The sequence below is a fragment of the Oxyura jamaicensis genome, chromosome 4, assembly GCF_011077185.1.
Source record: "Oxyura jamaicensis isolate SHBP4307 breed ruddy duck chromosome 4, BPBGC_Ojam_1.0, whole genome shotgun sequence".
NCBI lineage: Eukaryota > Metazoa > Chordata > Aves > Anseriformes > Anatidae > Oxyura > Oxyura jamaicensis.
Window position 1 is genome coordinate 63,003,713 of NC_048896.1, and position 17,245 is coordinate 63,020,957.

Here is a 17,245-nt window from a genome sequence, read left to right on the forward strand (position 1 = left end):
TGAACTTTCAGTTCAGTAAAATATAGACCACACGGTCAAAAGCATGCCCTCTGCATTAGGAAATATGATAGGACTTAAAATGAAAATAAATGTTTCCAATGGATACAACTAAGACCTAAATTCACAGAGGCAGCATTGATGTAAATCACTATTGACCAGGAATATGACTTTGTCATGATACTTACAGCATAGCACACATGCAATATCATCTGAATTACTCAATTAGTTTTCAGTTGTTAAACTTGTGACGAGACAAAAAGTTAAGAAAGTTACTAGATTGTAAAACCGTTCATTATGTCCTTGAACCAGCTCTCAACAGCATGGCTCCAAAAGGTCAAATAATCAGATGTTGTTCTTATTGATGTACACAAACACTCTGCATGTAGCAAAACAGAGCTATGTAAAAGCATTTAACAGCATGTGCCTCTGCTTGTTAACTTCAACCGTTACATCCTGTTGTGTCTTTCAAAAGGTACAAATATTAGTACAGTATATCGATAACTTGAAAATATTTTTTCAAGACAATGTAAACTGCTCATTTCTGACTATATACCATATTCTGCCATTCACCTTTCACAGAAATTCAATTGATTTCTTCTACTGATTCTATGTTTTTTTTTTGTGAACACAATAGCAACAGCTGTATTTTAGGATTTGGTTTTGAGAGTTTTATTTTGCAACTAAGTGATTTAAGTATATGATTCAAAATGTTTTGATTCCTATAAGCAGTGGTCACAGAAGATAAAAATATATTCCTACTTTAACTTCATCTGTTAGTTCTTCATGTACAATGAAATTACTAAATACATCCTCGTATTGGAAAATCAGAACTGGACAACTACATACAACAAGAAATACCTCTGCATGGGGTGAAAGGGGGAAAAGCAAAGGATTAAAAGTAGAACTACTGCAATACCATACATAAACATCCCATTCACTAGCAGACCACTTTGGCTTTACTGCACAATTTGAAAAAGGTCTTTGCACAGTAACACTTTGAGCTGTTCAGCATATTGTCATGTTTTATTCCATAGTTTACTGTAAGGTTCTTAAGAAGAAAACTGTTATTTCTAACTCCCTTCTTCATAGCCCACTTGAAATAGAGCAGCTTTTAACAGCACAAACTGTACTGACCGACAAGCAAAATCCCAAAGCTTAATGAACCTCACCTTCATTCCTTGTGGCTGTAACATAATTGAACCACTCCTTCACACTAGCAACTCCATGTGGGGGATTTTCATGGCGGCGCCTTGTTATCTTTGTGATTGTTGCCATGGGGCTCTCGAGTGCTCCGCATGGTTTGGTGACCATGGTGTTATGGCCCAAATGAAAGTCCAGTGTTTGTACAATGTATGTAGAATGTTCACTAGTACCTGTATTGAAGATGTGAGGGATATTGGGTTGGGAGAGAAGAAAAATGGAAAAAAAAAACTTGGTAAGGGTCATAGGGTTTTTCATATCACCTGCACAGGTATCCACCATGAATAATTACTAAGCCAGTAGCATTAAAAACCTCATGTAATGGTTGCAAACAACCAAAAAATTAATAATTTCTAGGTAGATACAGACAGTAAAAACTTCAATATAAAGACAAAATAAGCAATAAGACCTCCAACATTCATCACGTAGAAATGAAGGCTTCTATGAACACAGAGCACAGAGATGCAATTAACCAAGCAGACAATCCCCTTCCTAGATATATTATCAGGGACATATTTAATATAATTATACAATAACATACTTTGCATTTTACCACAGATGATATTTTATCACCACTGGTGATAAAAATGGAGAGGGAAGAGACTATTATTTTAGGTAAACAGTGTATTTTAGGGAAATAATCTTGATTCAGAATTCAAAGAAAGTAAGTTTTCCTTTGATTTATTCTGATATACCAATATATTCTTAAAGTTCATTTAAAGGATTTTAAGAGAGAAGGAAATGGTTTAAATTACCATCTTCCCAAACTTTCTGTGCTTCTGTCCAAAATGCAATATTGGGTTCTTCAAGGTGAAACAAGGCCCAAGATTTTGAACGGAAATTAGGTCCATGAAAACAAGCCAGCGTCATATGGTTTCCATGCAAACTCATGGATCCTCCAAATTGCATTCCATCTTCTGGCAATGGCATCTGAAATAAGGATATATGGCACCCAGACAACACCTTCAAAACTCCTGGCCAATGACGGTGATGGGCTGCATCCAACACTAGAAAGGGAACACACAATGGTAAGAACAAACTTTAGGAAAGAGAAAGATACAGAAAAGAGTTTGCTGCTGTAAGTCCATATTTTATTAAAAACAGAAATATGATTAGAAATAATGAATGGGATTTCACTAACATTGTTTCATCTTTGGCATCTGGGATCATTGTAGTTTATGAGAACCTGAACAAGTGTACTTGGAAATCTGACTTGTTGCGTTCAGATAAATGATGTTTTCAGCTCACGATTAATATAACGTAAGCATAGCACCACACAGCTACTCAAAGCAGAAATAATTTTTATGAAATAGACTTCATAAATTTACAGTTTTCAAACTGCAATAATATTTTAACAAAAATACACATTTTAACTAAAACCTGAAAAATGTTGTAAGTTATTTCTTTCTTGTACCACAGGTATAGCAGGATACCCAAGATATATGTCCTCTTCCTTGAAAAGCCTCAATTTAAAGGGCATAAACATATACAAAAAATATTTTAAGTCAAACAGATGTGCTTACATGCATAAAGTTTCTCAGATTATTTTGCACAATTGAAACATCCAAGTTGGAAACTATACTGGTTTTTGTACCACTTACGTTGTTCATGTGAGCTTCTCTCTAAGTTGTTGGCCATTGTCTTTGGTGGGAGATAAGGAACTGGTCCCCAGGTAGACAAAGCTCGCTTGCTTGTGTCAAACTGCTGAGTAAAGAACTCCTGGAGTTTCATTCCTATTTTTATTAGGTCTGGTGTGGTCGATCTTGAAATCATCACTTGGAAGATATCCCATTTCAAGTCCCCATGGACAAATATCTCACTAGATATTAAAAACCAGGAGAACATTTGCTGTTAAGCTATTTCCTACTGACACTAAAAAAATAGACCCTTTAATTTCTGGAAGACTTACAATTTCAGTTATCAACATTGGACACATTACATACACACAGAATTCAGCATTACCAAACATGATAAACTTGAAACACAGCAAACAGTATTACCTTTTATCAGAGATGCTCGAGTCCAAAGCATTATACAGATTAATTTTCCATTCGTCCTGTAGTTTAAGATCTGCATTACTAAAGATCCCCATTAGGATACTGGATCCCATGTAGTCAACACGTGCTTCAGTAGAACCCATGGTAATCTGTATTTTATGACTGGGCTGTTGGTTTGGGTGCTCAGAAATGTGAGCTGAAATAGAAAAAAGGCAACACAGAAATATAGCATTAAAGGTGAGAAGATCAGTTTTACCAGAAACATCACCCTTATGCCATCCTCATGATACAGAGAGACTGAGGAAGCACTGGTTTCTTCCAGATGCATGGGAAAGTCCTGACACTGATTTACAGCAAGAACGTCCAGTCTCTTTCCAAAACCACCTTCCCTTAAGCATTTGAGAAACTCTAGGAGGAGCTGAAATGCTCTGAGTCTTTTCAGCTGACATCTGTCCAAACAGCTGAAAGGGGCTGGAGGGTCACACAGCTAGCTGGTGCAATTTTAGTGCAGCCCTGACACTGAATGCACCCCTAATCAGGAGGTTATTCCTTCAATTCAAAATGTGTTTCATAGTCAGAAAGCACAAATAAGAATGCAAAGTTTTATGCTCCCTACTATCAGGTTCACAAAACAGCAGAACTGTGTCCATACTTTAGCTTTCCAAAGCTATTGTCCAGAGCATATACTAATACCAAGCAGCTTTCCAACTTACCCACCATCTCCAGGGTGTTAACATCTATGGTACCTCCAACGACCCCCCCTCTGGAGTCCAACTGGGATCTTCCCAAACCAACAGACATGCTAATTTCCCGATCTCTGCTACTGCCCACAGACAGGCGACCCTGACTTTTCAAACCACTGGTGGTCCACCTAGAACAGAGATGAAAATAAACAAAATTTTTCCAGGCTTTCGAAAGAAAAACAGAAAATTATTTGCAGTAAATATGGGGCTTTATGATAAAGCATCTACCAGCATTCACAAGGGGCTTCACAGTTCAAAACTGGAAAAATTAGGAATTTAAAGTTAGAAAACAACAGGCTGTTAAAAGGCAGTGGTGATTTTTTTTATATTTTTTATTTTTCCCCCAGAATAACAGTGTCTGCTACAGTATGCTTGAACTTGTTTTATACTTACGTGGTATTGCCCATTACATTGCTCATATTCATTTGGACATTTAATTGTTTCAGGTTCATAGCAAATACAACTAGTGTTTCCCATGGTGTTCCTTGTGGGCTTCCAGCTTTATTTGACTTATTAAACGGAGTTGACGTTTTTGAGAGCGCATCTAAACAAATATGTAGGCAAACATTTAAATGACTCCACATACTAGGAAAAATTGGCAGAATATATACATTGAAAGACATTAAAAAAGAACAAATTAACACCCTATTTAATGAGCACCACAAAGCTACAAGTAAGTATAAGTGCGAACTAGAGAATCTGTGGTACATATTGTTTTAGCTGTAATAGAAATTGATGTATTTTACATGTTTAGTTTTATTAAGATAAGATCTTTTACAGAAAATATTTTAAATTTGCAGTTTGGTGTGCAGGACTATGTTTTATATTCTTTAACTGATTAAAAGTATACACAAAAAACAAATTATTAGTATTAGAATATTCAGGTAGAGGTTATTTGCACAAGCGACAAGTCATGAGTTCAAGAATTAGGGTTTTCCTCACTCTTTCCTCACAAAAACCCCAGAGATACTCTTATAAGATTGTGCAAAGTTTCGTATGAACAAGCCACCGTACCAGTGTGCATCCTTCTCCATCTGTCTTGTCTTAAAAACTGTTCACATACTAACATCTTGCTTTCTAAATAGAATAAAAATAACTGTTCTTTCTTTTCTAAAGATATTTTGCCTATAGCAAAATATAAAGTAGTAACAATTTTTTTCATCCACCTGATTAAAATATTTAGAAAAATAAAAAATAAATAGTTGTCTACTAACCTCTCTGAGGCACTGAAGAATCAGACACACTCCTGGATCTTGTAACAGCTGGAGACTTTAAGTTATGAGATGCTGTCCCAGGTGACATACTACTACTTGCACTATGTTCACTAAAAACATTAGGTGATTGTGCCATGTGTGTAAACGAAGCAGATTGGCAGGGTTGCTCCCACGTCCTACAATATGCTTTCCGTGATGATTCAGGAGAAAGATGTTGGCTTACCCCTTCAATTGAATCTGGTGTTCCAGGACCAGATGCTACTGGAAAAAAAAGACAGACATGAAAGGCAGCAAAATTATTTTGTTTTTGTTTAATAATACCCTCCCACATACTAAACAGTGTTTGGAGAGTTTCAAAATAAGCGTCATTTGTCATAAATACACAATTTATTTAATGTATGTATTATTATTTGCTCTAAGGAATTCAATGATCTATTTTAGAAATTCTTCATTTCTTACTTCTAGATTTGTTTTTATTAAATTCATTAGAATGACTGCATATGGAGTAATAATACATTTCTATTTCTGCATTTATATCTAGTCACGTATGTAATAATCCAAAAATAATTTATGTTTATGCAGTTCCTACTGTAATCCTTTGCACAATAAGTTTTTCCCTGATAAGAAGCTGTATCTTACCTGGCAGATTTATTGTTTGATCACCTAGGAAAAGCCGTCTAGCAATGCTTCTCCTGTACCATGCCCTTGGGAAGGCTAGAATCTCACTGAGTCGCCGCATATCATATTTAAAAGAAGCAGATCCTATATCACAGACAGCTGAAAAAGAAAATACACATATACACAACTGTAAACTCTCATCGGTAACAGGTTTTGGTAACCAAATATAATTAACCGGCCTTCATTTGAGTCAAATACTTCTCTACCCCAGCAGTACAGCCTCTGCTGTAATGAAAAGCAGTTGCTGAAACCTGCAGTTTTACTGAGGTGTTGCAACTTCTCCAAATTCAGAATATGATACAAACACATTTATAGGAGAAAATGTAATCTAAGAATATAAATTATATTGGATTCTACTTGTGTAGCATCTGCATCTTAGACTCTGGGGGTTTTAATAGCAGATTAATAACAACCGTTCTGCTATTTGCCCATTAACTCAGGATTCCATGTGCAGTGGGAAAAAAAATCATAAAAACCCACTGTTACTTCAAGGTTCTTTAAATGTTCAGGAGTCCAGCTCTCACTGCAGCTTCATAGGGAATTGCACTACATAGTAATTGCACTACACAGTCCACTTCAGTTTTTCTCCATGGGGAGATGGCTTGAATATTTCTAATTCTCATAAAGTTTCTTTTTTTTTTTTTTTTAAAAAAAAAAAGGGTGAACATCTGTAAAAGACCGTCTTATTCAGGTAACAAAAAAGAGCTTTGAAATACCTGTTTCTGAAGAGAAGACTATGAAAACTGTTAGTGATTAACAGATTAAGTTCATCTGAAAACCAACTTTGGAAATAAATTTAGCATAAAGTTAAATAACATTGTTTTACGTCTGTTATAAAATGCATAAAGAGATCTTCTTATCCCCCGCTAGCGTACACACACTGGGTTGTGCAGGAAACAAAGTGGGAAAGAGAACAGGCATTGAAGCCACGTGAGCACTGTTTCCTGATAGTCAAAACATTAAAGTGTTAACAACACAGTTTCAGCCACTAATCCAAAGTCCACTACATGGGCTACTGTGAAGAACGTTAATTACATCCTAGCCAGAACCAGTACAATATCAAAATATTCAAGGGTATGTATAGCCACTTAGACTGGTATCAGAGATGTGTTTGAGTAAGCCCATTTGTTTACGTTAAATGAATCAGGAGAATAACAAGGTGGATCTGCAAATAGGTACTCCAAGTACACTATTTAAATAATGTATCAAGCCCTCCTTCATTCAAAATGAACAAAAAAATACTGCACACTTACAGGTATATGGTTCTTACATTGTAACATCTACAAAAGCTGCTGAGCATAAAGTATGTTATTAGAACAGCATTTCCCTAATTAGCTAAATAGATGGGATTAAAATGAAAAAAGCACTTACCAGATATGTTTATCAAGGTAGTATCTATCTTGCTTGTAGCTTTACTTGCAGACTGACTCTCAAAAAAGGAAGAACCTCCTGAGCGCCTTATTCGTGACAAGCTGACTTTCACAAACTCTAAGTTAATGCTCAAAGAATCCTTCCGACCAGTGACCGAAGTTGATTCCTCATCCACATTACCTAGAAATAGAAAGGAGAGAGTTTAATCTTCCACAGCCTTTCCAACCCTTCAGTTCAGAAAGCCATGCCAAACTTACTATGTTCACCAAAGCAAATGAAAACTTGTACTGTACCTAGGGCTCCTGATCCAGGCGTTAGAACAGTAACAGCAGACTTCTGTTTTCCAGCTCCATACGGATGGAACACGTAAAGGGAAAAGTCAGACATGCAGGCAGTAAAGCTCAGGCCTGAAGAGCTGCTGCTAGAAGTAGTCAAGTCTGACTGACTGCTGCTGTGGCGTGTTCTGCCAAGAGGACTGCCTAGTCCAGGTGATGAACCTAAAGTCAATATTTTTTTTCTGAAAGTTAGTTTTAATACAAAAACATTCTCAAACATGAAATAATACTGACAACAGGAATATTAAACAGACCAAATGCACACTAAATTACGCCCTTGTAGTAGCACTGCAGCTTAAACATTCTGTGTATTGGTGATAGCCTTTTATAACAGGTAACTAAACTTGTTTAACCAAGGAAAGAAAAAATCCAGTATACTGTATCTGTGCAAGCTTTTACCAAAAGGTAAAGAACTGATACAACGTGAAGCAACCCTACTGAAGTCATAGTACATAAAGATAAATGTAACACAGAAAAATATCCATATGGTCTGTAAAAGCTTATTTTTGTTCAAATTTTAGAGAAAATAACATTTTATTTTTGCTACAAGCTGCATATAGTATAGCCATTCATATATATTGTACCTGATGCTCCAGATTTACTAACTGAATTCTTTGAGCCACTCTGTGAAGTACTGCCACCAACTGACACATTTTCTGAGGGGTACATTGTACCTAATGTTTCCAGTTCTCCTCGGTTTGAAGAGAAAACAAGATCCAGGGATGGCAACTTCAGCATACATTCAACTCTTGATACTGGCAAGCAACTGAACTTGATTTGAGAAGGCTAAAACACAGAGGAAGTAAAGCACATTCAACTTTTTTATAAAGCATATCAAATACAAAGACCACCCCAAATTTGGCTTGTTAATTTATATATATAAATTTATATCTAAAAATATAAGCTAATTACAACCTTCTCAGACTGGTTTTAGAATTAATAAGATAACTGTACAAGTTTGTATAGATACAGGGAATCCCTCCAACAACAGGAGTAGTATTTGGAAACACTTTTTAGAAAACAAAAGCAGGAATCCTGCATGCAGCATATGGCATGTACATACCCCTCTCTTCCTCCTTCCCAGGTCAATTCATAGTTTCACCTCATGAAATAACTATAAATGACTCTTTAGCTTGGCTAGATGAGATTACAGAAAAAGTTGAGAGGAGCTACAGATTGTTGTGGTTAATTTTCCTAAGCATAAAAAAGCTTTTTTAGAAGATTTTCAATTTGGGAGTGTAATCAAATTTGTACCATGAGAACAATGTTGTTTTAGCAAAGCAGAAAAAACAGCAGCATGCAGTTCAAGCTCAAGTGCTCTGACTCAGTCTGGAGTAGCATTATTCCCTCTGAAACAAAAAAGTCTAGACTCATCAAATACGAAGCAGTCTGAACATGTATGTAGACAAGCACTGTACATTCCTGTATTTTCACATTTACCATACTGAGAAAATCTGTTGGTTTGTAATGGATGTACAATTACAAATAATGGATGTAAATACTAGCTATGAAAGATATTTTCCAAAAAGAAGTCCAAAAGAGGCAAGGAAGAGGTAAAGGTTAAAAATGCTTGGAATTCTTGTGATTTCTCAGAATAAGTCATTTCTGTTGGTCTCCATGGAACTGAAAGATGTCAGAACTTCTACTGAAATAAGTCTTACCTCATATCACACTAGACATCAGTATCTCAAAACAGGCGCTTGAAAATATTTTTTAAACTTTTAAAAAACAAACTTAGAAGCAAAGACTGTCTCAAAGACTGTGATTGAAGTTACTTACTATACTGAACTATTTAAAACCTCACCTGAACTCGTACATAAACCACCACATCTACAGGGAAGGATGAATATGCTGATGTCGATGACGATACTAACGATGTCGTGGACTCTTCTAACTGATCTTGTATATCGAATTGTCCCATGTCTTCATCTTGTGAACTGACAGCTTTTAAGAAGCACAAGAACTCATTAGAAAGTGGAATTTAAAGAAACTACAGCTCAGTGCCATCAGAACACAATAAAGAAATGCTAGAATACTAAAATACGAAGATGCAACTTACCTGTATAATTCCTTTCAATTGGTGTAATTGGAATGGTTTCAAGAGCTTTCTCTAGAAAGTCCAGTAAGCATGGGCTAATCACCATTTCCTCTGGCAATGACTGAAGTGCAACCCATGCGTATAGTTTAGCAGTTTTCACTCCACCGCTTCCTTTCCCTTTGGCTGCAACATTGAAAGATAAATTTGTCTAATGTAAAACCATTTAACTGTAACTGATAAACATTAGAAGATAATTCATAACTAACAGCTGTTTCTTCTAATTTTCAGCATCATCATCTGGAAAGGCATAAATCAGATCAGTTAGAAAAAAAATTCAACTCTAAGATTTTGCTAAGCAAACTGTGTAATAAAGAACTACTCGTCTGTCATGTTTGATTTTAATTGCATTGTGCTTGTTCTTCATGAAGCACTCCTACATTATTTTTATTTCTTTTTTTTAATACCACCAAAATCAGCCACACAAAATTCTTCTCCAAACACAATGCAAAGTAAACAGAGCTGACTGGAAATGAAAGAGAAATCAGGAAAATAAAATACACAAGTTTGGGAAGAATGACAGCTTAAGGAAAAAAAAAGGACGTTCAAAGATTAAAACTGTAAATGGCAAGTCCTACCACATTTATGCAACAAATAACTGAAGTTTCTAAACCTACATTTTTAATGCTTGGAGATAACAAGAATGTAAAAAAAAAAAAGACTTGTCTTTTAACATATTGAAAAGGCTAGCACTTGGAACCATGCTCATTAAAAATATAAAGATATTTTTGGCAAATTATTCACAGAAGGTATTAGAACCAGCTCAATTACTATCTGTATGAAATGCCACGATTAGAATGAATAGAGACAAATTATATCATTTATATTCAAACAAGAGATGCTGATTTGAAGCTCTCCAAATAAAATATAAACAGTGAATCACTAAAACAGAGATGAAAAACCCTTTTACTATACTAAAATAAGCAGCACTAAATTTTCATGTTATGTAAACTATTCTGTCCAGTCCCTCTGTTTATATTGTCCCATTTTGCCCTTCTTGCAGACCAAAGACAGCAAGAGAGGATGATTTCACAGGAAAAAGTAATCTATATAATAATAAGTACAGTGTATTAAAACAAATCAAAACTAATTAATAGTTTAAAAAATACAGTACATAGAAAGCAACCTAATTGCAACCCTTCATTTTGGGAGACACTCATATCATCCTACAAGTGTAATTCCCAGAAGTCCTCCCAAATCTAGAGGTTAGAGATATAAAACAACTGGACATGACATGATTAAAATAAAAAAGGAAAATATTGGAAAGAGAATGGATAAGTACAGAACAAAATTGAGGAAAAGTAGTATAAACCAAGGTAACAAAATACTCAGTAATCATAAAGAAGATGGCCATTTAAAGGAGTAAGAGCTAATGGCTAAACAGCATGGACAATTGAGGAAAAGTGTCACATTTCACTGTTCTCTCCCAGCATACCAGTTACTAATTTTTCCTGCTTAACGAATTTTGACGAAGTTTTGACTTTGTTTTTAAAGTGATACTCCAATGACAAAGGCGAGAAGAGTGAATGTCTCAGAGGTTGGAGGTGCAATCTACATACCTCTAGATCTGACATGATGTAACAACGGGCTCCTACTTGAAAACAGGAATCATTTGAGATAAAACAGAAGTTTCAGAACTCATGTTATTCCAAATCATGGTTATTTAATGGACAGCAACAGTTGAGGATGCTAGTCTGGTATTTTGATTAACACAAATACCTTTAATACAAATACTGCTTTCTGGAATTGGGCTATTCCACATAGTACTGACAAAACTCAAAATTCCAGAAAGAATTTCACACACTGCTTGTTTGGGAAAAAGCAGTGGAAAACTTAAGAAGTATTCTTCAAATGTTATAGTGTGTGAAATCAAGGATTCATCTGATTTTTTTTTTTCTTGGATTATGAAGAATAAAGTAAATCAGCACTCACTTTTTATATAGATACTTAAGCTTTGCTTTCCAGTAATAAACTTTATTTTGTTAAGTTAAAAATGGGAGAAGGCAGTACAGCCTTTCTCTGTGATATGGAGTCTCTAGCAGATGTTACTGAGACTGGTTTGTCCAGAGAACTCTAAAAATGCAGCTTTATGAACTGCACTCATGCTTCTGGGATCACATTTCTGCAGTCAAAGTCAAGATTTGATAAACGTGCTTTTCACTCATGTCCAGACAGATCTAAAGCTGGTAGATTATATGAAGGAAAAATAGAAATCCATGACAGTTTTAGAAGGTTACTGTCTATAGGTACCTGATGGGATGGGTGGGGGTTGGGGAGGAAGTAAGGTGTTAGTCTTGCTGTGGATAGTGCTAGATAAAGGAGGAGATGTGGCAGTATCTTTCATACCATACAGCTTGGACTCTTTGGAAAGGGTTCTTGGCAACGAAGATCCTCGAGAAGTATTTGGCGATTCAGTCTTTAAAGTCTTTGAGTTGTAGTGTAACTGAAAGCAAAGAAAGATTAATGTTCTTCATAGCTCAATTCTGTACAGCAGTTTTATACCACACCTTTCTATTTTTTTTCATTATTTACCAAAATATCATTGTAAGATATGTTACATTTCAATTCATGTTCTACAGATATAGCCAGTGCACAGAAAGATCTGAAATCTTTGTACAAAACACAGGTAAATTGTAAAAGAAAACAAAAAAGGAAACAGAGCAACAGAGGAAATGAGCTATTTCTCTGTAAAACCTTACACGTCCTGTGCAACCAGCTATTTTTCCTGTCCACACAGCTTTCTTTCTGTATTACTGCAGGGTGAAACTAATCCTCTACTAAAAGTCTGTATACACAAAATCATCAAAAAAATAAAAACAACAAAAACAATTCCAAGCATTCACATCTCCCACATGTGGATAATACACTGTCAATAAAGTTACAGAACATAATAAAAGCTGTAGACAATCCACAGCTATTACTGCATTTGACTAAAAGCAACAGGCTGGACCTGAGGCATAACTCTTATCTCTGAAAATAGCCTGGAATACTAGAAGATGGACATACAAAGTCTTTCCACTAGAAGAAGACTAGAAAAAAGGCTATCTCATCTGAAGAGCATGTGATTTATGGAATTTATGGAATTGAAGCTTCCATGCAGCAGTGATCTGTTTTTCCTGTTCTTACTCCATAGGATTTCAAATCACAAACACAAGAACATGAGAGCTTTGTATGTTATGTAGGCCAACTACTAAGCTGCCCTTCCTATGAGTTACAGACACCAAGCAGATACATCTTTATTTTAAAAGGGCATAGAATAAAAATTCGCTGTCAGAGAACAAAATATCCAAGACAAATGCTTAGACACCAAAACGTAAGTGGAACTGAATTATTTTCATTATGTAGTATCACAAACACTGTACAGAGCTTCAGTTGGCATAGCTCTGTTCGTGATGGTACAAACAAGCTTTTGTATTTTTTTTCCCCTCCCAAAGAAAATGAGGGGAAATCATCAGTTTTCAATGCAGTATTACAGAAATCATTATTTCTATCTTAACAATACCTACAGAGCTGAAAAGACTTTGGTGAGGCGTTCTGTATCTTTGAAATTACATATACTGCACCAATGGATATACTTTGAAATCAGACTTTGGCAGAGACAAAGACTCAGGTGTTTTCCTGCTCGGTTATACACTGCTTTTACCTTTACGTCCACCCCAGGAATGTAAAACACTGTTGTTTCCACATCACTAGATTTTGTCTGTAGAGATGATGGCACTTTCTTGCCAGCAAGTAAGTGAGTAGTAGATGCATAATTAGTTTGAAATTTCTTCTTTTTTGAAGGAGACTCTTGATCCAAACTTCTGGAACTCCGATCATAACTCCTAAAATAAATATACCGGATGCTATTGACACCAACGTAATATTCTTATTAAAAATATTATATTTTCTGGTAGTAAAAAACAGGGACTTCTAAAACAAAACATGTAGTATGAATTACCTGAGGAAACATATCAATATCCGCTTTCTTTTTTATTTTCAGTGACCTCTATGTCCTTTCTGTCTGTCCACTCTGGTTTTACATGATTATTTAAATAATCATGTTTTTATTACACCATTATTTCAGGCAGCAAAATCTACTAAACTGTTAAAGTTGATAAAACTTTGAAATAAATTAGAGAAAAGATGTCCGATGCTCTTCACTCTTACAGTCAATTTCATCTACATTATCCTGCATTATCTGAGAACAACTCCTTGATTTCCAGAAAGATTCGCCATTTTTCTTCAGTGCAGTAAAGGCTATCTTCATATAAATACATATGATAATCCTTTTCCTTGCGTATCTCAGAAAAAAATGTCATGGGAAGAGAAAAACTTGCTTTATAATTAGAGATCTTTATGGATCCCTATTCTATGATTTTATATCTCCTATGTATACATCCTAGCAAGAAAGAAGAATTTCTCAACTGTTTCTATTCTTAGAGTTAAAACAAGTAAATCTCATTTCTTTCTACTACACTTACTAAGAATTATCTTTGCTGAGAAGCAATGCACTTCTTAAAATTCACAAATATGTAAACACCTTATCAAATTTAGAAAAAGTATGTAATGCTGCCACTAGATTCCCAACCACATACATATGAACAAATGAAAGCATTTAAAAACTGAAGATGAGATCAAAACTCATTATGATCAGAAGAAAAGCACTCGTGTCATTTTACCTTATATGGTTTTAGAAAAAATAAAAGCATTTAACTAAACAAAGCAACACGAGAATATTAGCACGCTTTTTCAGAAAAAATGGCAGTCCTTAGGGACCAATGAGGAAATGCATAGCCTACTATTAGTCAAACCATTCTGTTTATTCATGAAGTTGTAAAGTTACTTGTTTGGAGGCTGGAAAAAATAAGTAAGAATCCATGCACTTGGAAAACCTTAAATTTTGTTTATGGAAACTAAAATTATTAAAAAACAAACCAAAGAAAAAAAGAAAAAACAGAAGAGAGGCATACACTGATTTTTGCTAAAGCAGTGCAACCCCCTGTGCCATACTCAGGCATGACAATTGCAACCTGTGGTGATGCTACGATGTAGTGATTGTTACTTAGAATAAATTGGTAGTAGAAAACTATACATCTATACATCTTCCGTGCTTTTCAAACAGGTCAGTGCTTAAGAGTCATTAATTACTTAACCATTAATTATTATATGGCAATAACTTAAGAGATGGAAATACCAGGATGAATTTATCAGCTAAAGCAGAATAAAGTACCAATACTCTTCTTCATGAAGCAACTATGTAATAAGACTCTTACCTTCGTAAACTGATGTCATCATGTTCTTGCTGAAGTGTTGTGGGATGCAGTACACATTTTCCACAATCAATTTCAACCCTGATATCAAGTTCAAAGTCTATATTTCTCTCTGTGGTTGTGCCAGTCATACTTCTGTTTGTAGGTGTTGTTGGCCAGCGCTCAGTGAAGAGTTGGTGGACAGCAGCAAAGCCTGATGCTTTCTTGCGGGAGGTACTCCTGCCGACACAATAATGGATTAGATATTAGCACAGCATATACCAGAACAGATGATAGGAGGCACTCTAGACTGTGTTCACACTAAGTAAATGACATTTTAAGAACTTGTCTGGAGAAAGCCTTATGTGATATACAGCAATACAATGATCCATTTCTACTGATATACTACTAAGTATCCTTTCTTAGGCTAGGGTAATACAAAGAACTAAGCCATTCTTAGCTTTAATTCTCAATCAAGAAAAGGCATGAAAACGTATACAATCTATATTTTTTAATTTTTAATATGATGCTCACATTATTACATCCATTTTGTGGAGCTATAATCACAGAATATCCAAGTTGGAAGGGACCCACAGGAATCATCAAGTCCAACTCCTGGCTCCACACAGGACCACCCAAAACCAGACCGTAAGTCTGAGAGCACTTTCCCAACACTTCTGGAACTCCAGCAGGCTGGGTGCTGTGACCACTGCCCTGGGGAGCCTGTCCCAGTGCCCGACCACCCTCTGGGTGCAGAACCTTTCCCTAACACCCAGCCTGACCCTCCCCTGTCCCAGCTCCATGCCGTTCCCTCGGGTCCTGTCGCTGTCCCCAGAGAGCAGAGCTCAGCGCCTGCCCCTCCGCTCCCCTCGTGAGGGAGCTGCAGGCCACCATGAGGCCTCCCCTCAACCTGCTCTGCTCTGGGCTGAGCAAACCAAGGGACCTCAGCTGCTCCTCATATACCTTCCCCTCCAGGCGTTTCACCACCTTTGTAGACCTTCTTTGGACACTCTACCAGTTTTATAACCGTTCCAAATTGTGGTGCCCAAAATATTTTTTTAGCCTTAAAATTTTGCATACTTAATTCAGTATTTCAAATGCATTTTTGAAATTTCCACATTCTTCCTTAGGACTATTACTTACGGTGGTTTCCTATAAAAATATGCCCTCTCTCTCTCATGGTCATCCTCCTTCTCAGAATCTTCACTGCTTGATGATAAGCTGTCATCCCGACGTCCTTCTTCAGGCTGGAAGGGAATGCCAGGTGAGAAGACTGCTGGAGTTTTGGGTGAACCAAATACCGAACATGAGCCTTCACTAGTAGATGAGTAATGGGAGGGACCATCAATAGTTACAGACAACAGGTCCATTTCTGTCTCCTCTGGAAACTGATTGTAAAGAGACAAAGAGTAGTTAAATTTCTACAGGTATTTCAGTTAAGAATGCATTAGATAGCTCTGGAAATAAGAAGGAAAAAAAAAAAAGCAAGAATGCTATGAGAAACTCTCAGTCCCAAGTTCCTCATAATGCAGCAATATCAGGTATAGAAACTGCAAGATGGATTATGAAAAAGAAAGGAATGAAAGCTTGGTGTGGAGACATTTGCCATCACCTAGTGATTGAGCTCAAGCTGTTAGCTAAAGATGTATCATGCTCTGATCAATTCATACAATCAGAAGGAATGGAAACATTTCATGTAAATTGTAAACATATTTTGAAAGAAAAGAACAAAAGGAAAAATCATCATCAACCTCGTAAAGGGGTAAAGTATCCAGAAGCATTAGTGAGGTGTGCATGCAGAATGCTAACACAGAATGTATGGTCTCAATTTGCAATTCTGGGCTGATCTCCTCCTCAACATCTTTAACAAAAGTACTTTGACATGAAATGAAGTTCAGGTCACTTTTCTAAGAAAGATTTTCCTATCTTTATTTCTACCATAAAGAACACAACAAGGAATTTTCAAACATTAACTTATTTAACATGCATGTGAAAAAATATCTAAAAAAAATAACACCAGCACTACCTATACAGTCTTACTGTAGTGCTACGCAGTCATCATCTGCAAATTCAAATGAGAACTGCGCTGAAGTTAAGAACTGGCATTATAATGTCAGTAAGGGGGGCATGAGAGGCAGGAATATTCAACATTTGACACTTCTAAGTGTTTGGTAACATTTTGTTACACCAACAAAACTTAACCTAACTGGGCTTTTTTAAAATATATATTTATGTGTATATATATATATATATATATATATAGTTTATTTTATGTATTTTATGTATATAAAAGGTAGGATGCTTTAAGGAACAACAACAACAAAAAAGGCAGGATGGTGAAAATATTTAAATGTGCAAAGCACATTTCTACATTTGATTTC

The 17,245-nt window shown here is 35.9% G+C and overlaps 1 protein-coding gene across 10 annotated transcripts in view; it reads right to left on the reverse strand.

The window, feature by feature from the left end:
• The window catches only part of KIAA1109 (KIAA1109 ortholog), a 115,029-nt gene that overhangs the window by 6,650 nt on the left and 91,134 nt on the right, over positions 1 to 17,245 (reverse strand). For 5 of the 10 annotated variants that reach the window (XM_035323487.1, XM_035323488.1, XM_035323493.1 and 2 more), the window contains 17 exons: positions 16,008 to 16,252; positions 14,889 to 15,104; positions 13,277 to 13,457; positions 11,884 to 12,076; positions 9,598 to 9,759; positions 9,343 to 9,482; positions 8,123 to 8,324; positions 7,497 to 7,700; positions 7,204 to 7,383; positions 5,794 to 5,931; positions 5,155 to 5,415; positions 4,334 to 4,484; positions 3,911 to 4,068; positions 3,201 to 3,393; positions 2,802 to 3,019; positions 1,956 to 2,207; positions 1,170 to 1,373 (listed from right to left, as the gene is read on the reverse strand). In XM_035323487.1, the coding sequence (XP_035179378.1) occupies positions 1,170 to 1,373; positions 1,956 to 2,207; positions 2,802 to 3,019; positions 3,201 to 3,393; positions 3,911 to 4,068; positions 4,334 to 4,484; positions 5,155 to 5,415; positions 5,794 to 5,931; positions 7,204 to 7,383; positions 7,497 to 7,700; positions 8,123 to 8,324; positions 9,343 to 9,482; positions 9,598 to 9,759; positions 11,884 to 12,076; positions 13,277 to 13,457; positions 14,889 to 15,104; positions 16,008 to 16,252 (3,298 nt within the window). The remainder of the gene's footprint in view (positions 1 to 1,169; positions 1,374 to 1,955; positions 2,208 to 2,801; positions 3,020 to 3,200; positions 3,394 to 3,910; positions 4,069 to 4,333; positions 4,485 to 5,154; positions 5,416 to 5,793; positions 5,932 to 7,203; positions 7,384 to 7,496; positions 7,701 to 8,122; positions 8,325 to 9,342; positions 9,483 to 9,597; positions 9,760 to 11,883; positions 12,077 to 13,276; positions 13,458 to 14,888; positions 15,105 to 16,007; positions 16,253 to 17,245) is intronic. The other 5 variants (XM_035323495.1, XM_035323485.1, XM_035323494.1 and 2 more) reach the window with 3 other exon arrangements.